The 26,382-nt window shown below is 38.0% G+C and overlaps 1 protein-coding gene across 1 annotated transcript; it reads left to right on the forward strand.

The window, feature by feature from the left end:
* Positions 1-10,620: 10,620 nt before the first annotated feature.
* LOC140239078 (8-oxo-dGDP phosphatase NUDT18-like) lies at positions 10,621-26,291 on the forward strand. The gene is made up of 7 exons (XM_072318978.1): positions 10,621-10,688; positions 12,999-13,188; positions 15,603-15,729; positions 19,557-19,647; positions 20,987-21,127; positions 24,960-25,059; positions 26,061-26,291. The coding sequence occupies exons 1-7, from the start codon at positions 10,621-10,623 to the stop codon at positions 26,289-26,291; spliced, it is 948 nt and encodes a 315-aa protein (XP_072175079.1).
* Positions 26,292-26,382: the final 91 nt, after the last annotated feature.

Below are 26,382 nucleotides of genomic sequence, written 5' to 3' on the forward strand. Positions count from 1 at the left end.
TTAATGAAAAGACCTTAAATTTGGCTAACATCGGGTAGATTAATTTTCTTTTGGTTATCCTTCACCATTAGAATAAATGAAATTAATTTGTGCCAAATAACAACACATTATAAAACGATCGTTTCAAGTCGCTTCCACAATGTGTATTACTCATAAACTCATGAACCCACCTGGGAATCTGATACCAGTTAATGCCAGGTGATTGTTTCTATAATATATCGATCATGAAGTTTCATAAAAAGTTACGAGTATAACAAGAACTCGAGTTTTGGAGCGCGCTCGGTAACCAGCTAACACGTGTGAATGCGGCTAGCGTTCTTACAAACAAACAAACAAATCAGTGTTTTAATATTCAATCATTTATCTTCATCATTTCATTGAATCGACTTACAATAAGGGTGCTAGGCCATGTGGGCATTGAAAAGAGGGATCGAGTAGGAATATATTGATAGTCGCAATGCTTATTTGGACTATGATGAAGCTGAAAATATGCAAGAGATTTCGTGAAGTTGTTGATGGATTGGTGACATGAAAAAAAAAAGTATTGATAGTGCAATATGGTGGAGGATAGATTGCTTGTGTTAATAAGTATACGATGGTAAAACGAGTAGCAATCATGGTGATGATGATGATAAGATGATATCCAGTTGTGAAATGATAGTAATGATGTTTATGGTCGATCCCACAGAACTCTTTTCTGTGATCGATCCCTCAGTTTTATAATCTAATTGAAGCAATGATGGTAGTGATGACTGCTTGATATTAAAGGAAACCAAAACCCAAAAGAGCAATATGGATTGAGTGGACGCAGCAACATTAGTGAAAGTTTGAGGAAAATCCGACAATCGATGCAAAAAATATTCAATTTTATAGTTTTGGTGTTGTAATCACTGGATTGGACAACAATGAAAAGAAAACATGAAGAGAATTCCACAAAGAAATCATTTTTCATGAAAATTACACATTCCATCAACTTAATTGATACTGACATAAGTTATGCTAAAGGCAGTAATCATTCCCCCTACTTTCTGAAAACGGTTTTTATAGTCAAATGTTCTTTCATTACGCAAGAAAAGTGAAAACATGTTTTTATGATTTTCTTTATATTTTCTTTATGTTGTTGTCCACACATGAAATCATGAACTCAAGTATCACCTTATCCAGTTGTACCACCATCAAAACGTTAAAAATGCATAACTTTTGCATCTTTTACAATTGTGCGATTTCCTTTAACTGTCACTGATGTGTTTTACTAATGTTGCTGCTTTCACTCAATCCACATTTCTCTTTGGGTTTGGGTTTCCTTCACTGATGGTCGTTTTGATAGAGGTAACGAGGTACTTGATGAGGAGAACTATTAGTTTGCAGGCACAAACCCTTGTTGGTCGTAAAGGAGTCTGCGCCAAGACTACTACATGCACCACTTTGACACTGTCCCATAGGCCCTGTGTTGAAGCTTCTCCCAACAAGTTTGGAGAGGCTGCAGTGTAATGGTGCGTGTATTAGTCTTGGCGCATGCAGACTCCTATACGACCAACAAGGGTTTGTGCCTGCAAACTAGAGAACTATAGGGTTGGCAATGATAAAGTGAACATCAAAAAATATAGACCTATACATTTATATTGATAGATCAATTCAAACCGTACGTGATATTAGAATTTTAAATGAGAATGAGTTGCTGTTTGCTTTATAAATGCTATTTCAAAATGCCTTTATAAAGCTGATTGAATTTTATTGATATATTAATATAGAGATTTTATTGATAGAAATCGATGATTACTCTCCCCCAGCTTCTCTTCCCTCCCCCATCTTCATCTTGGATGTTAGTGCATGAGAATTTAATCATATATCTTGATCTACATGAACCTGAACTGAAAAGGAGCCTACTACGCCTTTCTGAATCATTTTTTAAAGCACAATCATCGTGAGGTTGGAGAAGTATAAACCCAAATTAACCAAGTAGTGTATGCCCACTTTGAATCTGATTCTGCGTGGCTTAATAAACATGACCAAACAAAACCACAGGAATACCAGTAGTGTAAGCAGACGGCAAAGCCGAACGCGATGCCGATGGCGAACTGGAAACACGCACACACACACAACACACACACACACACACACACACACACACCCCCCCCCACACACACACACACACACACACACACACACACGCACACACACACACACACACACACACACACACACACACACAAAGCCGTTGTTATGACAGTTCACAAGGCGGCGTGCTATTCTCACATTCTAATCTGATTCTGTGGTTAGCAGACGACCATGGTACTGTATACAAGAAAGCAACACAAGTATCGCAACCATGTACCAGTTGTTGTTTTGTTGTTGTTGTTTTTGTATTTGAGGCGCGTCATTCAAATGTGAATATTTACGCCTTTATCTTTATAATATGATTATTTTACATCTAATAAAAAAAAAAAAATCAGTGTACCAACGAGTACACTGATAGTCTTTGCTCAAGTGCCACAATTGGCAATTTCGACGCGTTAGGGTTACGGAAAAAAAAAATCGCGTCCCGTTTACCTTTGGGAGCGGTGAGATTAAAAAAAAAATGTTCAAGATATCATTTTTGATGCATATGTGTAGATCAGGTGTGTCAGACACAAAATATCCTACCATATATATATATATATATATTTTTTTTTTTTTTGCAATAAAGCCTAAGATATAAGAAGATATGTCACTGTTTTTCTCATTAACCCATAACTGTAGATGGTTTAGTGTAGAAACATTTTTATTATAATATTATTATATTAGGCCTATATTTTTTTTCTTCATATAATCAACAAGAGAGACATCCATTGTACTGGTTCATCTTTCTACATTGGTCTTGTTTCTATCCCTAACTCACATTTTAGAACTATTTTGAAGTACAAATTTAAATGCTTGGTTTTTGTTTCATCTTCAAATAGTAAATAATTGTTGTGCCCGTTAATGGTTACAGATATAGGCCTAAAAAACAAAGGAATCCTTTGTTATTTATTTCATCTTGTATTATCAATGGCTACATGAAAATAAAAGTCTCCAAAATCTTCATTTTCACTAGAAAGTTGTTAACATTGAAGACACACACAGCATGCCTTTTTTTTCCCCTGGATATTACTGACAAATGGCTATGAGCTCTCATGATGTACAAAATACACAATAATCTTACTCCTCTTTCAGCACAGAATAAACATGTTACTCAGTTGACGAGAGCCTCACAACCACATTCCTATCAGGCATAGGCGCCGGAAGTGGGGGGGGGGGCAGCCGCCCCCCCCAATCCAAAAAGTGGGGGGGCAAAACGCATTTTTGCCCCCCCAAAAAGCCCCCCCCCCCCCCAAAAAAAAAAGTAATAATAATAATGATAATAAAAATAAATGAATAAACAAAGAAAATAAAATAAATATGTATATATATATGAATAAAAGGGAAAAAATATGGCTACAAACGGCAGCTTTTGGACTGTAAAATGTCAAAATTTTCAAGCTCGCTCGCTTCGCTCGCTCGCACCCAGCAGTTGAGCCCGGTGCGCCTCCCCCTTAATTTCTAAAGCGAAAAACATAGCTACGACGGCAGTTGTTGGACTGCTTGATAGAATGTCAAAATTTTCAAGCTCGCTCGCTTCGCTCGCTCGCATTGAATCGTTATGCCATTCTCCTAATGTTGCTGACAGTAATTGCCAGTAGTTGCGCCCAATGCCCCCACCCCTTAATTTCCAAAGCGAAAGATGAATATAGCTACAAACGGGAGTTTTGGGATTGTAAAATGTCAAAATTTTCAAGCTCGCTCGCTTCGCTCGCTCGCATTGAATCGTTATGCCACTCTCCTAATGTTGCTGCCAGTAATTGCCAGCAGTTGCGTCCGATGCCCCCCCCCTTAATTTCCAAAGCGAAAGATATAGCTACAAACGGGAGTTTTGGGACTGTAAAATGTCAAAATTCTCAAGCTCGCTCGCTTTGCTCGCTCGCATTGAATCGTTATGCCATTCTCCTAATGTTGCTGCCAGTAATTGCCAGCAGTTGCGCCCGATGCGCCGCCCCATTAATTTCCAAAGTGAAAGATAAAGCTACAAACCCCAGTTTTGGGACTGTAGAATGTCAAAATTTTCAAGCTTCCTCGCTTCGCTCGCTCGCATTGAATCGTTATGCCATTCTCCTAATGTTGCTGTCAATAATTGCCAGCAGTTGCGCCCGATGCGCCCCCATTTATTTCAAAGCGAAATATGTAGCTACAATTAAAACTCCAGTTTTGGAACTGTAGAATATCAAAATTTTCAAGCTCGCTCGCTTCGCTCGCTCGCATTTTATTGTTATGCTATGCCATTCACCTTATGTTGCTGACAGTATATAATTTGTCGATCGTTTCACACCGTCATTCCATAATCCATGTAAGGAAAACTTACAATGTTCCTCAATGACTGCGTTGTTGAATTTATCACATTCCGTAATGTATTGTAGTCCCATTATTGCTCACGCACACACGCACAAGCATACAGACCGTCAAAATTACTTTATGGTTCCCCCCATGTTTCGACCCACCGTACGCCACTTTATATATATATATACACTGTATATATATAGTAGATGTGTGTGCGTGTGTGTGTGTGTGTGTGTGTGTGTGTATGTGTATATTGTGTAACATATGCATGGTCTAATCTTGAGCCCCCTCCAATGTTTGCCCCCCCAATCCAAAACTGCTTCCGGCGCGCCTGCTATCAGGTACCATACTCGAGAACTAAATCGCATCGCCATTCGTTCTTTCCAAGAACTGTAAGGAACTGGAATTCCCTTTCGTCAGAAATTGTGAAACAGTGGCTAGTTATTTTCTCCAAATTTTCTATGTGCTAGTAAATATCTGTAAATTAACTGTATTATAATGTAAATAGCACAGTCTGCAATAATCCTTCAGCCTATTCTGAAGGAGGCAGACTTAATCAGAAGAAGAAGAAGAAGAAGAAGAAGAAGAAGAAGAAGAAGAAAAGAACTCGGACAGACTGATACCAAAGACGCCTACTATCTTTGCTAATACAACTGTACATTTTTATGGACACTTTTTTTTTTTTTTTTTTTTTTTTAATCAGAGTAAAAGCGCACGCGCACGCAGTGTATTAAAGGGTGTGTACAGTTCTGGTCGAGGTGAGGATTTAGCTTTTTACGTTTTGTGAGATATCAATTCAGAAACCACTCTATGAGATGTCAAAGAGCATGCGATTCTAAGGGGTATCAAAAGTTTATTTGATGAAAATCAGTTTTGAAATGGCTGAGATATCCAAAAACAAGGTGAAACAAAGAGATCCTAATAAAGTTGTGGCATGTCGCCTTTTATTATTATCACTTTTTTGGATATCTCAGCCATTTGAAAACCATTATTTTCATCAAATAAACGTTGAATCCTTCTTAAAATTACATGCTCTTTCATAATTATTTCACAAGAGGTTTCTCATTATCTCACTTAAGAATGTTCAAAACAAGAATCCCCACCTCAACCAGTAACGACTCTTTGCTTTTTATCTATAAAGTTCGATCTTCGTGAAACACCCCCGCGCTGCATGAACGCCAGTGGCGAATGGAATGGTAATCTATCACATCACATCACATCACATCTGATACGGAAGTAGAGGACTGGTCCTGTTATTCCGGTCTCAACATTCCGAATTATCTTCAAGTTTGTTGCTTTATGTGCGTTGAGGAGCAGAGGTTTTGAATTTTTCCCCCCTCCATAATGTCTATCTAATAAATCTTTGAAATTATTAATCGAGGAAGCTTCAACAACACGTTACTAGTCTAGGCGGCAATCTGTTCCAATCGGCAACTAAACAGGTAAAACAGGGAAGAGTGATATTATCGATGTCTTTGATGAATTTGCAATTCATGTCCTGTAAGTATAGATGTTACGGGTGCATTATATAGCTCATGATCTATAAACGTGATATAAAGGGGCTGCTGCAACATTAATGAAGACTTCACAATCTGCTCAGTCGTGCATCAGTACATAGACCCGTCTACTATAATTTGTGTTGGAAAAAGAATGCCCACGGTCTGTAACACATGTGAATGTGATGTACTGTGCAAATGCTGTGTAGATTTAGTGTATCGTTTATACCTGCTGTGGCCTGTGCATTCGAGATCTAGGCCTAGACCTATTAGTATTACGTAAGAATACGATTCAAGACTGCCTCACCAATATTCACCACAAATAACAATCAATGCAAGTTCAAGTAGATCTAAATTTATTCATTGTGAAGGCAGCTACGGCAGGGTTATTCAACTGTTAAAAAAACCAAACTTTACTGTAACGTTAAAAGGAACTAGTAGTAGTGTCGTGAGTAGTGTAGTGTAAATTTACACAGCCAAGTCGCTACTGCACTGGGCTGTGTAAAATTTATAGTATTACTATTAACAGTAAGGTATAAAGGGTAAATTATCTTACCGCGTATTGGCAGGGTACCTTCACATTGACACCCTGCATATCATAGCTGTTACCATAGAACAATAAAGACAAAGTATGCATTGGATTAAGCGCTGTAAGCTATGAGAATAATGATATAAATTGAAGACACGAAAAACAAACTCATGGGGCTCTCTGGTAGGGCCTACAGTAAGCACCTACTACTAGATCAGACCTAACTTGTTATTATGTTAATTCCTCTCGAGTCTTAAATGTAATTTTTGGCGGAGGGGCACTAATGGGTTAGAGAGAGAAGTAAACCTCTATTTCCTAACATGCATTACAAGTACAGTAACATGTTAATACATTCAAGAAAAACATAAACTGTACAGAGAAGTTGGAAGCTAGAGTAGCGGACCCAATTTGCGACAGGTTAAGGCCTTTTCAAGGGTATTTTTTTTTTTTAGTATTCTGGTAAAACAGGCAACAGAAATTAAATAATTTTTTCTTTTATTGGAAGAAGTACCAAAGGCCTTTGACACTGCATCACAATTTTGTATGGTGGACAATTACCCTAGGGGTCTAGTCATAATAATCAATTTTATGCAAAAATTTTGCAACCACCAAGAGGACCTGGTTTGCGGCAGGGGGGTCCAGTTTGCAGCACCCCACACAAAAATGTCCCCTAGTTTCTTCAAACATTAAAATTTTGCAAAAACCAAATATTTTCTGATGGTCCAACTAGTTTTCAGCTTGTTAGAACACTTTATTTGGATGCATTATCTCGATCCTTCACGATTTCATAGTTTTTCAAGATCGCATGTATTTCATCAATTTCCACCCATTTTGACATGTAAAATAGCGCTATGTGTGTAAATCCCATAGGGGTGCCGCAAACCGGACCAATCCCCGACATTTTGGTCACTGTTGCAATCCTCAAAACTGACAAAGGAAATGAATTTTAGAATATTTAACACAGTTACACGAGGAGTCCTTACCATGCCAGGCCTCCTTTCATAGTAAGATTTTGTATAAGATACAAACAAGGGATGATGGTGGTTGCCTAGTAACTGAACAAAATCTTAACGTTTTGTTAAGAAAGTCATACTTTTTTAAAAACAGTGTGACACAGACGGTTTTAATTGGAATTATGAAGGCCACCATCCGAGTTATTTCATGATTCTGGTATCAAAAGAAAGCTCTTCAGTTGCTCTTCAAATAAAATAATTTAGAAAAAAAAAAAAAAAAAAAAACCTTCTACTTTTGAAGATATAGTTAGATATTCCTAGGGGTGCCGCAGACTGGACCCTAGCCTTTAAACAAGGCGACTCGCTCTGCGTGCCCCCGTATAGCGCGTTTACCCCACAAACCTGTTGGCCGGCGAGTGGAGCGAGCCGCCTTTATCCACTCGTTCATCAGGGATGTGTACTTTTGTCGTTGTTGTTGCTTTATATTCTTTGACAAATTTGTGTACAAATTTGACGCAGAAAATACACACGGCACCAAGGCAACCCGCACGCGCTTGCTAACAAATTTATATTCTTTGACAAATTTGCGTACAAATTTGTTAGCAAGCGCGCGCGGCTTGCCTTGGTGCCGTGTGTATTTTCTGCGTCAAATTTGTACGCAAATTTGTCAAAGAATATAAAGCAACAACAATGACAAAAGTACACATCCCTGAACGAGTGGATAAAGGCGGCTCGCTCCACTCGCCGGCCAACAGGTTTGTGGGGTAAACGCGCTATACGGGGGCACGCAGAGCGAGTCGCCTTGTTTAAAGGCTAACTGGACCCCTGCAGCAAACTGGTGCCCCGACTCTAGTACCATTCAAGAGCAAAACAACTAGAAAGGTTCTAGAACTCTAGTACCAGTAGTAGAGTTCAAGTTGTTTTGCTCTTGAATGTGTAAGGGTAATTCCGTGAAGTTGGGGCACAAAGTGTGACATTTTGGCATAACTCAATACTAATTATGCTATACATATATTGTTTATAGGCTTTACATTTGTATTGAGACCATACATTTTCCTGGAAATTTTGTGCCATTCAGACTCAATTTTGATGAAGTTATTAAAACGATATGTAACAGTGTCCTGTAGCATCGTGACGTGTCCATGTAGCATTGTGATAGTTAACCCTAACCAGGCCGGGCTATTTAGGTAGATGATAGAGCGGGGGGGGTCGATCACGACGAAAATTGGCAGACACATTGCCTATTATGTAATATAAAGTACGGTGAAGTACATTTTTAAAAAAATTATAATTTATGCTAAATTACGCTAATTTATGCATAATGATGCATGAAATCAGACAATTTGGTATAAATCACTCAACAAAACTCCAAACAGGCACATTTTTTTGTGTACATATTCTCTTAAATAGTGTCCTTAGCAAATGTAAGAGAAAAAAATTGTGCCATCAGATAAAATTTCTTTGAAGTATTTTATTGTTTTTTCGACTTTATGTTTTTCATTGTTTTTTCGATGAAATTTGTCCGCGACATTGTTCCGAACAAGAAAATATGTTATTTATTGATTTTAATCAATAAAACCCCAAAATAATCATGCTTTTATGAAATTTGCCTGTAAGCACAGTTTGCATTGAAATTGTACACAAATTCATGTTTTTGAGCAATTTTTGGTATGACATGCACGTACATATTTATGCACAACTTCGGAACCACGTGCCCGGGCATCGCAAATTTGGTGTCAAAAGATGCGGGAGACTCAAAAGAAAAAAGTCATGAAACGTCGCGGGGATAGCTTTTCGCGATAGTGATACATCGCGCGGAACGTTGAGGCCCCCCCCCCCCCCCCCCCCCGGCCTAGTTGGGGTTAAAATCTGGTCCTAAAAGACAAATTAATGCAATTAGCTTGACCAAAATTTGATATAGTATGCATAATTACTAGATTAGTCAGATAGCTAAATATCTTAACTCTCCTTTCCACAGTTTTACTTTTACAAGAAAATTACACAATGTGTCACTATGCTACGCGGTGTGCACCAAATGTCACAAAAAAGGACACCGCATAGCATTGTGATACATTTTGTATTTTTCTTAAAATTAAACTGTCTACAGGAAATTTGAAATATTTAGCTATCTCATTCGTACCTTGTAATTCTATATGCATATTGCATCAAATTTTGGTCAAGCTAATTGCCATAATTTGTCTCTTAGGACCAAATTTCAAAATATCACGATGCTACATGGACACGTCACGATGCTACAGGACACTGTTATATATTGTTTAGTAACTTCATCAAAATTGAGTCTGAATGGCACAAAATTTCCAGGAAAATGTGTGGCCTTAATGCAAATGTAAAGCCTACAAACAATAAATGTATAGCATTATTGATATTGAGTTGTGCTGAAATGTATTTTTTAAATATCACGATGCTACATGGACACTGCCCCAACTTCATGGAATTACCCATGAGCTTGCAGGTTCAGTGCATATATCACATTTCTTTGAGTACAACATGGTACTGCATCATACATCAGCATTGCATTGCACTACAATTTGTTAATGCAATCTGAAAGAAGAAAAATACAGTCCTTAATGTGTGACTGAATGTACAAGTCCATGCTGCAAGTTACATGTCATATTTTTGTGCAGACAGAGTTTAGCGCAGGTTTATCTCTTGCATTTCTTTTCTTCTGATCTTGTTTGTTAAAAGAATTCAAATCTCTCACCACAGATGTATTACAATTTGCATCGACAGAAAGATGGACCTTACATTTGTATCCATTCCATTTTTTTCGCCTTGGGTAATTAACGTGCAACTGTAATATGCAAGCAGTTGACATTAAAATAATTACAAAAAGTTATTAACCCCTCATAATGATATTCTTTTGAAGTGGCCCTGTATTTTCTTAGCTGAAAGTAAAATCACAAACATAATGTATCAAAATCTTTATAGGTTATGTTTAAAATGTTTGCACTGAGGCAGCTGTAACTGTGTTAATAAGAAAGTGTTCTGGAAGTCAGCTGTGGAAAGAGCAAAAGCCAAAACTCGTGCTGCAATTTGTATCATTTAAAAGTATCAGGTTACTTTTTCCCAGCAGATTTTTCCGTGTGTGGGATCCTCCAAGTTGGCCATCTGTTTGCAGGAATGAACATACAGTACATGCATCCGTTTACAATGCTGAGATCAACCGGGCAAGAAGATTAAGTGGTTGTGAGTCTCCGACAGGATTTGCTTTCTAACCGTACACTTGTCCATAATGGCAGACATTGATGCTGCCATTGGAGAGCTATTGGCTGGAAAACCTCCAAGTATACCTCTCACAAAGTAAGTATTCGTGACCCGCTACAACAAAAGGATCCTAAAGTTGCTCACGGGTGAGCTGAGGAAATCGAGTTTGAGGTCTGATCATCAAAATCCGTCAAAATGTTCGAATTTCTGTTTTTGACATAATTTTGTAGTCTAATGTATCTTCTATCATCTGTCAAAATTTCGAAGCTAAATGATCAAAAGAAAGGCAAGAAAATAGCGTTTTTCTGGGCCACAATTTTCCGACATTCATCGGAACACAAACGTGTCGGAAGATTTGGATTTAGCGCCGCAGCTAGACTCCGCCCCTAGCAACAAGGGAGTGATCTCATTGGTCAGTGCGTAGCATCCTGGTTACTGATTGGTCGAGCGTAGACCACTTGCGCTAAGCTTGAATGAACATCGCGAAGGTTGCTAGGAGTGTACCTTCTATTGTCAAACGGTGAAAACTGTCGTGCTTCCCCTTGATCATGATAGCGTCAGAAGGAAAACTTTGAAGGCTGTTTTCTCGAAACGCTGATTTCCTAAACCACTCAACATGCGCTAATAAAATCATTGATATCTCAGCAACCAAGTACTTTTATGAGTCAGGTTATGACATTAAAGTAGAAGAGAAAATTGTCCTCCCCCGACTTTCAGATCCTTTTGTTGCATCCGGTCACATTTAATGTCTTGAAGCCTGAAGGGGAATTTTCCCCAAATGTATGGGTTCAGTGAATGAGCAACTTTGATCCGGGAAACTCGGGGTTTCACTGAAAAGTGAAATGCATGCATAATGCTAACTATACACAGCCCTGTCGCTGTACACAAGTGTAAGGCGCTAGCGCATAGCTTCTGGTCGGGCTAGTATAATGCATGCATGATGCATGCAATTTTTGTTGATTTCATTGGCCATCCTTGCTGGCTGACAACTCTACAATCATTGGTTTTGTCACACTTAGTAGAACATTAAATGATTTTCATGGAAATCAGAAGGGAATTTCATACAAAATTTCTAGGACTTTGAAATACACTTGATTTCGCTCCTTCAGAAGGCAGATGTATGTGTACTTATATTTGCCATTACTGTTAAAGTTGAAAGTTGAAAGTAAAAGTTGCACATTTCGCACAACTAGAAACTAGTGCAGAAATAAAAGCACACAAATATTTTTGCTTGCCATATGTTCCAGTAGTTCATGTCTTGATTCCATGGAATTAAAAACATGCGAAACTCTTCTTACCAGGCCGAGTGCAAAAAAAAATTACATGTAGTCGCGCAAAAATATCAACCTTTACAGTATACATTCATAGCTCAGTAACAGATAGTGGGAATATAAAATCTCCCACTCATGATTCTGGACTATCTATTTCTGTCCTGTACACACACAAAAAAAAGAAAAAATACCTAGACACATTTCATAAATGTTGAATAAAACTCTATGAGGTGACAGTTTTTCGTGACTGAATTAATGAGAGTGTTGACAGTATCAAGTATTTTGAATTCTAGATATAGGCAATTGTACATCTGAAACCAGATCCTAAATGGAAAGAAAGAATCTTTATTTCCCAGATTTTCAATGGGACACTCACAAATGTGCTCTAATTTACTCTTAAGTGTACTTTACAGACAAATGTACTTTCGAATTCGTTTTGGAAATTTAGAAAGTTAAGAAAATGCATTTAAAGAAGCCTAATTTCATGATATAAGATATATTTCCCTCTGTGAGATTGCAGCTTTATGAACTACTTGCAACAGTTTCCGTTTATGGGGAGGGGAGTGAGAGAATCACACACAGAAAAACATGAATGAAATGTGTACTCATTCATGCATGACTCATCTGGACTTCTCAAATATTAAGTCTTTCATGACTAAAGACTCCAAAAACTTTGTTTTTTTTTTTTTTTACCATTGTAGTGTGTCTACTCCCTAGCTTTGGTACCTGTGAGATCTAACAAACATTTTCAGTTCTGTTTCTTTGTAGAAACAGATATAAATGACTGCAAGAGAGAGAGAGAGAGTATGAGAGACAAGACATTATTCGTACATTGCACAGCTGAAATGCCATTTTTAGTTCTCAAACACTCACAAACTGTTGTCCAATCAGACAATTTGCCAATCATGCATACATGTACAATAATGTACGTTATACACATTGTGGGTACAAAAGTTTCTACCACTGTTTGCCGTCTTCCCATGCTAAGTTTCATGGTGCATCATTTGCATTATATCACCTTCCCTCGATCGATCAGCTGTACTTGGGGATTTTCCTTGTTCTTGTCCTTGTTCTCTTGCATTCATACCATCATTCATTCCTTTGTCGTCATGCGCCTTCACCTTGGCGCGAACAGCTATGACATATATCGCAAGCCAGTAGAAAACTCAAAACCCACCATCCTGGGCTACAACGCCATCATCATCGTCGCCGCGGTGATCCTGGATGAAGATGGGCGGGTGGTGATGATACAGGAAGCCAAGGAGTCCTGCCGGGAGAAGTGGTACCTGCCAGCGGGTAGGTTGGAGCGAGAAGAAACGCTAGAGGTAAGTGTCTCAATGTGGCCAGTGCAAGAGCCATTCCGCACACTGACTGCCTGTGTAGGTCATTGACACTTCGAAAAAAGAGTGCCATTGCACGAAGATGGTGCATTGTGGGCAGAGACTCCAAGCACCTTCTGATCTGGAGATTCTCCCGCCCGAAACCCCTAGCAAACGGGATACTCTAAGTTGATGTGTGCGAAGTTCCAAGGGTTCTAGATGCTCTCTGGTGCTATCTAAGGCTTATTTTTTCAACATACGATAGCAATAAGTAAGAAATCCTTTCCAACAAAAGATGCAGAGCCAGGGCGGGAGAAATTAAATCTCAAGTGGGAGAACGGGAGATTTTGCAAAAATGGGTTTTCAGCGGGAGATCTCCCATCGAAAACGGGAGAGTTGGAGTCTCTGTGTGGGTCACAGTCGGCCGTGAGAATCGAGTCATGTGATTTACACATTAAGGAAAAACAAATCTCGCTCTTTCTGAGCATTTGTGGAAAATGATAAAGGCTATTTTAAAGATGAGTGAGCATGAAGGAAGTGTGTTATGATGCTTTTTAACTTACAACCCTCAAAACTGCATTATTAGTGTAGTCCTTGTATTATTGTCTATATCTGTGGTTAGTTTTTGCAGTGCCTTGATAGCACTTCTTTCCCATTCCATCAAGTGATCTCTCATCATGGAAATTCTCTTAGTAGTCTCAGTGTACAAAATATACAAAATACGTGGCACGCAGTAGACTGACATTTCGATAGTTTATATTCGGGAGCATTTTATCACCATTGATATGCATGTGATGATATATTTTCCTTTTGCTGCTGAAGAGATCTTGTACTTAAAAAATGAAGGGAAAAAAAATACCACAATCATAGTATGCATAGAATTTGTATTCAGCCATTCAGTTGTTGGATAACAGAAGTTAATACGTACATCATATGACTTCAAAAAAAGAGATTAGATGTGCATTAGGTGTTCAGTATCATTTTAATAACTAGGTTGGACTATCTAGATAAATAATAGAGCTGTGGCCCCCTCCCCCTCCAAATGTTAGCTGTTGATCACGCAATCACAATCGGACACACACATTACCTGCGACATAATCTACATAATCGCAGAGTTGATGTTTCAGAAAACTTATAATTTCAAATGCTTAGTTATGCATAATGTACTGTATATACGTACAAACAGACTATTTGCTATACATGTAAAGCACTATATAGTGACTCAAAGAGGAGCATATTTGGTGTGTATTTGTAGTGTCCTTGGCAGAACTTGTGCCATCCCCATCCCCCCAAAAAGAAAAGTTTCTATAAAAAATGCATATCATTGTTTTTTTTTCTTGATTTTTTTAATGTAATAGTGTATTTCTGTGTGTGTGTGTGTTTGTGTGTGTTTTGTTAGGTTTTGTTTTGTTTTTTGTTTTTTTGCGAAACTTGTCAGCGACACTGTTCCAACCATGAAAATATATTTGTAATAATTATTGATTTTAAGTGATAAAAGCAAAAACTAATCATGCGTACCGATATATGAAATTTGACCGGAAGCACAATATGCATTGAAAATGCAAGGTTTTTTACAAACCCTTTTTTACACACTCCTCACTTTCAGTGCTTATAATGTTTGAAACTATTGCTGCTGCATTTAAAGTTGGTATCAGTCATGAATAGAATTGGCTTAATAAGACAGGAAATCTAAATCGTTTAAGCTGATAATCCCTTCATTGTGGTTGCTACAGACTTTTCTAGAATGTTTTTTTTTTTATCCCATTCATCGCATAGTGCTCAGCTCTGTGAAATTAAGTACTTAAAAAGACTGTAGATTTCAAAGCCTCTTTTCTCAGTGAATATTCTTCCAGAATTTTTACTTTCTTTTAAACATTGTTTAGATAGGTTACGAAAGTCCATTTGCATTGAGTTGTACATCATTTTAAAGCCAAGAGTCGGCTCTTTCCGAATCTACCCTTAAAGGGATGGTATAGTATTGGTGGAGATGAGGATTGGGCTTTTAAATTTTTGCAAGATAACAAGAAACCACTTATGAAATAGTACAGAGCATACAAATTCAAGAGGAATTCAAAGTTTATTTGATAAATTCGGTTTTGGAATGGCTGAAAATCAAAAAACAAAAACAAATTAAAACAAAGATATTGTAATAAAAAGTGGGTCTCACCTTTTATTTCAAAACCAGTTTTCATCAAATAAATGTTAAATTTCTCTTGGAATTACATGCTCTTTCATAAGAGGTTTATAATTATTTCACCCCAAAAATGTTAAAAACCTGAAGTTAGGTCTCAACCAAAACTATACGATCCCTTTTAACTAAAGTCCACGTCTGGCAACTTTTTGAAGGTTTTGTGATGCAGGGTTAAACATTAAATTGCATGTTTCTTCCTGTATCATGCTGCATTCTTGTCTCTGCACAGATGGGTGTAAAGAGGGAGGTTAGAGAAGAAGCCGGCTTTGACTTCCAACCAACAAGTATTGTTAAAGTGGAGTGTTCTCTTCTGGCTGGCTACTGGATTCGGTTTACATTCATAGGCACCATTACCGGTGGGTACAACTGGTGTAGCTGTCGTGCATGTGTAGAACAAAAGGACATATAAACACAAAAAAAACAAAGAACCGAAAAAAGAAAATAGTTTAAAAGTGCAAACCTCCCCATTCATATGCTCTGCCTGTTGCCACTGGTAACAGGCAAAGAAATTTGTTGTTAGGTATGAATTATTATGCAGTGTATGTGTGCCAAAATCTAGTATCAGATATTGTGGATTCTGTTTATTAATCATCTATAGGCCTACACTTAGTATGTTCGAGTTCCAGAATATTCTTTGATTAATAATGGTGTCTATTTATGTTATCTGCTGTGTGAGTGGAAATTTTCACCTATTTCATGTGACCAGAAACTAGCACAAAAGTAAAAGCATGTGAATATATTTGCTTGATATATATCACTGTTAATGTGGTGATGTCAATCAATCCAATACCATGGTATTTAAAAAGACATAAATTATCTTACTGGAGCAAGAATGTCAAATTTTACAGCATCTGCTTTTGATTTAAACAGTTAGACTTGTTTGCATGTGAGTAACAAGTGTTGGTGTGTGCAATACCATGCACAGAATGAAGGTAAGTTTATACAAGCTCTTGAGGGCAGTAATTACGTACACACACACACACACACACACACACACACACACACACACACACACACACACATACACACATACAAGTGAATGCAATTGTAAAGATTTCTAAGAAAAATACAGAAGTCTGGACTCGGTGTAGGTAAAGAAAGAAGAAGAAGAAGAGAGAAAAAAAAAAACAAAAAAAAAAAAAACCAAGCATCTTTTCAGTGTGTAAGTATGCAACATGAATTTTATGTGTGGGTTTCTTTGTATTGGTTTTGCATAATTGACCTTGCACTGTATTGTTTTTTTTCTCCCAAGACCTGAATACATTTTTATGACAGGCTTTAACAGATGAGACAGAGAGATAAAGTCATCAAAAATTCTGATTGACTTTGAAGGAAATTTCATTTTTAAATGCAAAAAAAAAGAGGAAAAAAAATGATAGATTCAATGAAAAAAGGACATTACATCACTACAATGTATTTATTGTAAATTTCTGCCATGAGGATGCAAAGCAATTTATTTCATTTTATGTCTGTTTGGCCAGCATGAAGTGCTCTCGAATTGTGTTTGTATGGCGGAAGATTGATAATAATATGCATTTTTTATTGCAAAACAAAATGAAATACTTCATGGCCCAAGTTTATGACGTGATTATGTGGTAGGGAGCCATTCAATATTTTTTTTTTTTTTTTTTTTTTTTTAAATGAGTCGGTTGTTGATATTGAGTAATAATGACTTTCAAAATTCTGAATATGAAATTTTTGTGTACGTGTGTATACAACATGATTCTTATCTTGTAACTTGTGTTATTGTTCTTATGCCTCCGCCACGAAGTGATGCCGGAGGCATTATGTTTTCGGGTTTTCCGTCCTTCCGTCCGTCCGTCCGTAATGAATTTTGTGGCAAGCGTAACTAAAAAACCTTTCGAGGTATCCTAATGAAACTTGGCATGTATGTGTATTAGGGGGTGAAGTTGTGCCTATCAACTTTTGGGTGCACATGCTCAAGGTCATAGGTCAAAAGGTCAAGGTCAAATACATAAAATTTCACTATTTCCACCATATCTCTTCAACGCCTGAAGATATTTTCTTGAAACTTAATGTATTCATGTATTACCCAATTAAGATTCTCTGGTGAAAGTTTGGGGTCATGAGGTCAAAGATCAAAGGTCAAAAGGTCAAGTAAAAATATTAAAACTTCACTTTTTTCTCTGTACCTTGGAAATTGTTCGAGGTATCTTCATGGAACATACATGTACTGACTGGCAGTGATTATCTAGAAAATTTAGGGTTCATGGGGCCAAAGGTCAGGGTCAAAGGTCAAGGGCAACACTTCAAAATTTTACTATTTCCCTCATGTTTATGCAATGCCAGCAGGATTATTATTTTTTTTTTTACACTTTGTGTATGCATGTATAACCTAATAGAGATTCTCTGGAAAGTTTTTTTTTTTGTTTTTTTTTTGTTCTTGCTTCAAAGGTCAAAAGGTCAAAGATCAAGTGAAAGTGCTGAACTAAGTTTTTCCTCCATATCTCGGAAGTGGCTCAAGTTATCTTTAAACTTTCTACATATTCATGCATGTTCTACCTGACAGTGATTATCTTATGAATTTAAGGGTCAAAGGCCAGATGAAAATGGTAACAATTTACTATTCAATACAGAAATTACACTCTTTCTCCATACCTTGGAAATTACTCAATGCATAAACGTATGAATTGGTCAAAGTCAAGTTAAAGTCCTTAAATCCCAAATCATACATGCTCTCCTATTCATCCAACTAAACCTAGGTCAAGGAAGGTGAACATTCAACACATTTGTGACAAACTTGTCATTTTAATATTTAGCCAATTTTGTGAAAATGTAATCACACATTGTCCACATGTACTATCTAGACCTATAAGGAGAATCATGCATCATGGCGGAGGCATACCAGTCGCCATAGCGACATTTCTAGTTATATTCTACAATTACTAGCACTCATCCATGGATGCCTTACATATCCACACATTACCCGAAAATGGTGAAGTCACCTTCAACACTGACTAATTTTCTTGTATTAACCCTAATCTCACCAGGTTTTTTGAGGGACTTGAAACCTCCGGGGGGGGGGGGCTTTTTTGGTCCCCCCTTCAGATCTCGGTATCCTCAACAATGATATTGAAGCAAAAATTCGGCTTCATAATTATTTCTTATGTATTTTGTTGTTTATTGAATTTCTTATATATTTCTTTATTTTTTCACTTTTTGTTTTTGTTGTTTTTTGTCAAAATTTGTCGCAGAAACTTTTTAAAGCATAATGAGGCTAAAATAAATCATTATCAGCCCCCCCCCCCCCCCCCCCCCCCCCGGAGGTTTCAAGTCCCTCAAAAAAAACCCCGGTGGGAATAGGGTTAAAGGGAAATGATGCCTGAATATTATTATGTAGACTGAGTGAATGCAGTAATATCAGAACACATCAGATACTTTTGGGTGAAAATCTGACAATCTGTCAAAGATGTAACAGTTTTAAAAGTCTCGGTGCCATCGAAGGCAGGATGAGAAGACTTCAGCGGTTTTGTAGCATCAGCGTGGAAAAAGGATAGAAGATATAAACAGAATTCTAGCAAAGCTAATTTTTGTTATGAAAAGTAGACATTCCCTTGACTTGTAATACTGGCTATACACGCATGTTATGGGTAATATTATTCCCCCTGATTTCTGAATGAGGCTTGTCAAGTGCTCTTTCATTTACTACAAAAATGAAATAAGTTAACCTTGTTTAAGTCGACCTGGCATAAGTTGAATAATCGCCCAAGTCAAAGGCCTTTTCAAGTCCTCTTCTCTTTATATTCTATTGATTTTAATCCCTCATATTAAAACTCGAATTTTCCAGAAATCAAAGCTATTTCTTCAGCCCAGATAGATTCGACTTAGGCAACGTTGACTGTATATTGACATTGCCTTACCGATATATTTTCTTTATGTCATCGTCCTGCAGTGACGTCACAAAGCATTGTAGTCTTTTCACCCCGTGATGGAGGCAGCAAAAAATTCATAACGTTGGGAAGAATTGTTCTGTTTTCCTCAATCTTCACCACTGTGTTCTTGGTAATAGTGCTGCATTCATTCAATCCAAATATTCTGTATATTTAGGTATCATTCTCCTCTGATATTGCTTTTGTGTAGTGTTCTCGATCTTTGGCAGCAGCCTTTTTTCAAAGACTTCTTTTGATGTTCTCCTCATCCCCCCCCCCAACCTGAATCCTAGGTGGATCTCTCAAGACCCAGAATGAGGCAGACTCGGAGTCACTCCAAGCGAAGTGGTGCTCCGTGATGGAGATTGCTAATCTCAGACTCAGGTCTGCTCAGATTTTGGTTAATCCGTTGGGATGCAGTTTTGTAACTTATGCCATCACATTTGTTCTGGATGTTGTGCTCGTGAGGCATGTTTCCATCTCAGAACACTTAGTAGAGAGAAAAGATGCGTGTAGTTAGGGTTAGGGTTAGCGGTTTTTGTTCAGTACATTTTGTCTTTATTTCTACCTGATCTTTGTCTCCTTCTTCTTCACATCTTTTCGTTGTCTTGATTAAGGCTTTAATAATGACATTTTTATTATTATTATTATTATTAGTAGTAGTAGTAGTAGTAGTAGTAGTATTGTTATTGTTATTATTATTATTATTATTATTATTATTATTATTAGTAGTAGTAGTAGTAGTAGTAGTAGTAGTAGTAGTATTGTTATTATTATTATTATTATTATTATTATTATTATTATTATTATTATTATTATTATTATTGTTGTTGTTGTTGTTATCATCATCATCATCATCTTTATTATCATCAATCTTGTCTTCATATCTTCATCAACATAATTTGCTTCTACTGCTATTACAATTATCATAATTACTAGTTTTATTCATCACCTCTATTACTATGGTCATTATCATTTTCATTACCCATCCAAAAATGATTAATTGAATCATTGTGTGAATTCTGATTTTTTTTTTTGTGTGTGTGTGTACAGTGTATGTGTGTGTGTTTTGTTTGTCTGTTTGTTTGTTTGTTTTTTGAGGGGAAGGGAACTAAGGAAATCCATTTGTCATCATGTGGTCAAAACATTCTATGATGTGGATGTTACATCATCATTGTGGATCCAACATTTGATGTGGGTTCTCATAGGAGGTCATATTGAAGCTGTTCTCAGTGTATAGTCTCTGCCAGTATATCATGCATGAAGGTTATTTTGTACTCACAGTGCAGCTTTAAAAAAGAAAATGTAGCTGTATATTCTTTTGCAATCATTCAGAAGCAGAAATTGTTTTAGGTATGCAAATGAGTGGTCAACTGAAATCAGATAAGTTTTTTTGATGCAGATGCATGTTGACAATTGCAGTGACTGAAGACAGTTGGTGAATAATCGAATATCAGTTAGTTTTGTTTTGAATATCCATGTTGATATCTTTAAGCCAACATTCTTCTGGATATTCTCGTTCATAAAGATTTGTAAGCAAACACTCTTGCACATTTGAGCAAGTTTATAAGTCTGTGCAGTTGCAATAGTTCAGATTTTGAATGCTTGCCTATGGTTTGTGGTGGGAAAGCTTTGATAACTGTTGCTGGGATTTGTAGAATATGGCCTTTACAGCATCTGGCATGTCATCTTATTACTGTTTGTCTGTTGTTGTTGTTTTCAGATCTAGGGATATTCTTCCTGTCATTGAGTTGGCCCGGGTCTACCAGCAGAACTCGGCAACAGAGAGGCACCCTGCCCTCATGCCGGTGCTTCACCCCCACAAACACATGTGCATAAGGATCGTTATGGTTAGACAGAGACAGTAAGTTGCATCCCATCCCTTCACATTCCTCCCCATTTCACACTAGGGAGCTTTAGTTGTGATGTGGACATTGTATGAGGACAATTGCGTTGGCTGTTCTCCTCTCTCCCTGTGTTGTGTTGCAAAGTAGCTTTAGATTGCGCGAGGACGCAACCTATTCAAACTAAAATGAGCCCCCCATATAATGGCAAAATCATGAAATAGCCCCCACCGTAGTGTGCATTTGTGCAGCATTAGCAAGCAAGGTTAGGTTAGGTTTAGGATTAGGTTATAGTTGTATCTGTGGTTAAAGTAGTAGAGGAATGTTAGGAAGTCTTTCCAAGAACATAAGGGAGAATGAAAAGAAGAAAACAAAGGAGAAAAGAAAAAAAAAATGAAGAAGGTTGCTTTGCTGCAGAAATCAGCCCCGCCCCTGTATCAGTCACGTGTAGCCTAAACGCCGTTTTGGTGGGGCAGCATTCACAAGTATTATACCCTGAAAGAAAGCCCCACCGCTGTGCCTAGTATTATACTCTGAAAGAAAGCCCCACCGCTGTGCCTATGTACCTTTGAATGCCATGCAATGGGGCTGAATTCTTGCATATTAACAGGAAAGCCAGGGTAAATACAGACAGGCAATGGTGGAGCTTACAAATTTTTTGTTTCACAAGTATGCCCATATGTGACCCTGCACCACAAAACAAACAAAAAGTCGCCAGACATGAAATTTTAGTTAAGAGCATATTCTGAAAGAAGAGACTTTAAGCTTTAAAATGATGTATAACTCAAATCAAATGGACTTTCCTAACCTATCTAAGTATTGGAAAGAAAGCACACTTTCAGGAAAAGTGTGAACTGAAAAAAGAGGCTCTGAAGTACAGTGTCTATTCAAGCGCTTAATCTTCACCAAGCCGTGCTGGCTGTGCGATGAATGGGACAAAAAACGGGATGTAAACCACTGGAGTAACAACAATGAAGGGATTATCAGATCAAACTGAAATTGAGCATGCCTTGTTAACACACTCTGTCCTTAATGCCAAATTTCAAAGTAGTAGCATCATTCTTTAAAAAGTCATAGGAGTTCAAAGTGGAGAGTCTGTACAAGGTTTTTAAGAAATGAAAAGAGGACTCTAAAGACACACTTAATCACACTATTCTGCCAAAAAAGATGTTCGAGATAAACTGCTAGAAACTACACTTTCCTGCCCGTTTTATGATCCCAAATTTTAGCATAATGTAGAAGAAGACTTGCTGTTCCAGAAAATATGAAAAAGTCAAGATCGGCTCGGTTGACCCATTTCACCTAATTTCAGTCCTCACACAAAATCCAGTGTGTGCGACTTTTTGTTCGTTTTGTGATGCACGGTCACATATGATCAGTGCATCAAATTGCTCCCTGCATCATGAATCATGAATTGAGCCGACACAAAAATTGCCCAGAACGCGTCTTGAAAACTCAGACAATGCGAAATATAAATAAATCGATTTTGCACAGAACAGGGTTTTTTTTTTTCCTCTGAACGTCCATGTTGCGACAATCTGAAGCTCCCTCCTCTGTAAATATGAGTTCTCTCAACGTGTGTACACAGTGGATTTTTACATAGATGTGAAAGGGGACAACCACCCAGGAAAGCATGATATCTACCAAAATGGTGTCAGTGCTACCATCCGTAAATATATATATATATATATTATATATTTTTTTTTTTTGTAAATGCCTCACTTATGTGTATGCAGTTGTTATTTTATTCAAGTAGCCCTTTCATATGGAATCCAACTTCTGATGAATAGAGCTATCCTGGCAGGGGAATAAATATATAAAAATACAAATAAAAATTGTGAAGCCAGATCTTCCCGGGTGTACAGAAAGCTCTGACTTTCACAGCCCCTCAATGAATAATACTTTTGGAGGCACTGAGGCCTATAGCTTTAACCAGAAACTCAATACCGTATTGGGCAGAGTATATTTGTTGTATGTTTCGGATCAAAATTTCAAACATAAGAAAGGGAAAATGTAAGGTGAGATCATGTGGTGGATGCGATATTGTGGAGGGATCCTATACTGACCTTTATACGAAGCAGCACACAATGTCAGAATTGCTTTGTTATAACAATAGAAATTGTGTGTATGTGTGTGTGTTTGCATTTATGAGTGTTCATTTTGTTATACGATAATTGTAGAATTTTTACTGCTCTGTGAGGAACTACTTCCCACACATACTTGCTCCTTGAAATACGTCATCTGAAACCTGCCTTTAGTCTCCTATGAATAGTGTTTTGCACTGGCACGATGTCGCGATTATTGAAGCTGTAAGCAATTGTTTGGTGAAGGTAAGCGAACCAGCTTTCAAGGTAACCACCGACTGAATTTGTCCATATTGATAGGTGTGGCAGTTTGTGTTCTGAAAGAGATTAAATGTCAGTGGAATGCGATCAATTTAGGAAAGCATGTTGCCTCCTACTACATGTTGTGTGCAGAAATACTAACAGCAACTTGTAAATGGTGCATATGTGAAGATGGCAGATTTGATTTCCATCTTTTTTTCACTGGAATGTGGACTCTGTGAGCAAATTTGCCCCATCAACATCTTTCTACAAATTTTGATCCATGTTTAGATTTTGCAGGAATAAAGGTGTCATGTACTTTTTTGAAGGTCACCAAAATATCAGCAGCATTCATGAATGTCGGCCTTTTTTTTTGGGGGGGGGGGAATGGGAGGTGGTTTAGGGGATGAGGAGAGAGTGTGTTAAATATGTAGCTTTGTTTGCATTGTTTGCTTTGTCTTGCATCAGGCTTGTGTGCTCAGAATGTTGGTATGTTTTTTTCATTTTATGCCTCGGCCCTCCTCCACAAAGTGTCGCCGGAGGCATTATGTTTTCGGGTTGTCCGTCCTTCCTTCCGTCCTTCCGTCCGTCTGTAATGAATTTTGTGGACACCGTAACTAAAAAACTGTCTGAGATATCCTAATGAGACTTGGCATGTATATGCATGAGTGGACGCAGTTGTGCGTATCAACTTTGGTGCGCACATGCTCAAGGGCAAAGGTCAAGGTCAAGTGCTCACAATTTCATTATTCTCTCATATCTATGCTATGCCTGAAGGTATTTTCTTGACAGTTAGGGTATACATGTATTACTCGAGAAAGATTATTTAGAAAAGTTTGGGATGTGAGGTCAACGGTCATGTGAAAGTGCTAAAATTTCATGTTTTTCTCCATATCTTGGAAATGGTCAAAGGTATCCTCATGGAACTTAGAACATGTGCATGTGCTGCGTGACACTGATTCTAATACAATTTTACCTGTTCTCTTAAACAATGTAACCATTGATCCAATTAAACCTACTTCAAAGAAAATGAACAATCACCACATTTGTGACAAATATGTCATTCTAATTTTTTGCCAACTATGTGAAACTGTCATCACGCATTGTCAAGGCGCACTATAGACTTATTGGGAGAACCATGCATCATGGCGGAGGCATACCAGTCGCCATAGTGACATTTCTAGTCTCTCTTATGGGTTGTCTGTTTAGTAGGCCAACTTTTTTGTTTTTTTGGGGGTGGGAAAGAGAACATTGTAGCTTAGAGACAGACAAAGTATTTTCTTTCTTCTGCCAACCTGGTTTTAGCTTGTTTATCTTTGTTTTGTTTTTGTTGTTTGTTTCTTTCTTTCTTTCTTTATTAACCTGTTGAGGATGGGCTGATTTTGCTACAACACACATTTCCCATAGACACTTGCCCAAGTGTACTCAGAACTCGTCCTTAACGGGTTAATGCTGGGTGTGTGGTTTTTATGTGGAAACATCTGTGCTTCCTTCCAGTGATCAGGGAGTCTTTGTGTCTTATTTTTAGAAACTCATTTGATGTGCTGATGAGCACCGAGGGTGCTCTACACTTTCCCGTCATCCGAGATGGTTGGCAGGCTGAAGACTCCTTGCATAGACTGGAAAAGGTGAGGGAGACAAATTGGGTACAGAAGAACCTTGTTATATTGAGCTGCTTTGGACCGCTGAAATGTCTTTGTTACATCAGGGGCCCGTTGCATAAAAGTTGCAATTATGGTAACTTTGCCATCCAATGGTAACTTCCATGGAGTTCTTGATTTTGATTGGCTGTTGAGTATTGTTGCCATAGTAGTTACCATTGGATGGCAAAGTTACCACAGTAGTAACTTTTATGCAATGGGCCCCCAGGAATAAAAAACAAGCAAACAAACAAACAAACAGAAGAACATGAAAGGATTGGGACCTGCAAAATTTTCTCGTTACACCTGGGCACCCTTTCATGAAAGATGTCAGTTCTGACAAGTTCAGAAAAATCCTTGGTTTTTGATTACCTGACTGTTACTATGGTGATTGTCAGAGGCTGACAACTGTCATGAAACGGTGCCCAGGTCTCTCGCAATATCGGATCTCCGATCTCATTATAACAAGGTTCCACTCTGTGTCAATTCGCACTACACACAAAGCTATTAGCACAATGATTTTGTGTGTGTGTGTGTGTGTGTGTGTGTCTTTGTGTGTTGTGTGTGTCTTTGTGTGTGTAATATGTGTAAATGTGTAGAGTTCTTGTAGATAGAGATACAGAGATGATATATAGATGATAGCTAAATGGATACTTAGATAGATACAATAAATATAAATTGTACTTATATATGGAGGGCAGACTGTAACAGATTGCTGTGTTCACTGAATTGAGCCACTTTGAAAGAAAAGTGCTGGTGCTCAAACACGTGGTCTACAGTTCCACCAAAGCATCTTACTTTCCTAAACTGATAAACAGACTTTAAAATTTATGAAAAATGCCTGCAAAGGAAGTATAGTGCTTGCCCTGCATGATTGAGAGTTTGATATTTGGGGTTAAGTGCAAGAAAATTTTTTCCTGCCACATGCAGAGATTGTGTTCTGCTTCATATACTTACCCAATTGCATCAAATTCTCGTCCCCCTCGCAGGAGGCATTTAAAGGGAGGAACACGTACGGTCCCCAGTACATCGTGTGCGTGGAGCACTGTGGCACGCCGCACGGGGAGGCAGATGGTGTTTGCCTCAACCTCCTTGTCATGGCCGAGGTGGACCGCGAGCTAAACAACCCCAAGTATGCATGGCACGCGATCACCAGCAACGACCTCAAGAGACAGCTCGTCAGCAGGACTCGCTCCGGGATGAGTGTCCTCTGCCCCTGATGATGACCCTCTCGCCTGTCGGGTGTCATCTCGTCCCTGGAGCCGATCCTTTGTCCTAGACGTAGACCTTCGGACACCAACTCATCACCTG

The sequence above is a fragment of the Diadema setosum genome, chromosome 2, assembly GCF_964275005.1.
Source record: "Diadema setosum chromosome 2, eeDiaSeto1, whole genome shotgun sequence".
NCBI classification, from domain to species: Eukaryota; Metazoa; Echinodermata; class Echinoidea; order Diadematoida; family Diadematidae; genus Diadema; species Diadema setosum.

Coding starts and splice junctions, on each gene's coding strand:
- LOC140239078 (XM_072318978.1), top strand. CDS start 10,621: ATGGCAGACATTGATGCTGCCATTGGAGAGCTATTGGCTGGAAAACCT. Junction 15,730..19,556: donor ATTCATAGGCACCATTACCG/GTGGGTACAACT, acceptor CCTGAATCCTAG/GTGGATCTCTCAAGACCCAG. Junction 25,060..26,060: donor CCTTGCATAGACTGGAAAAG/GTGAGGGAGACA, acceptor TCCCCCTCGCAG/GAGGCATTTAAAGGGAGGAA.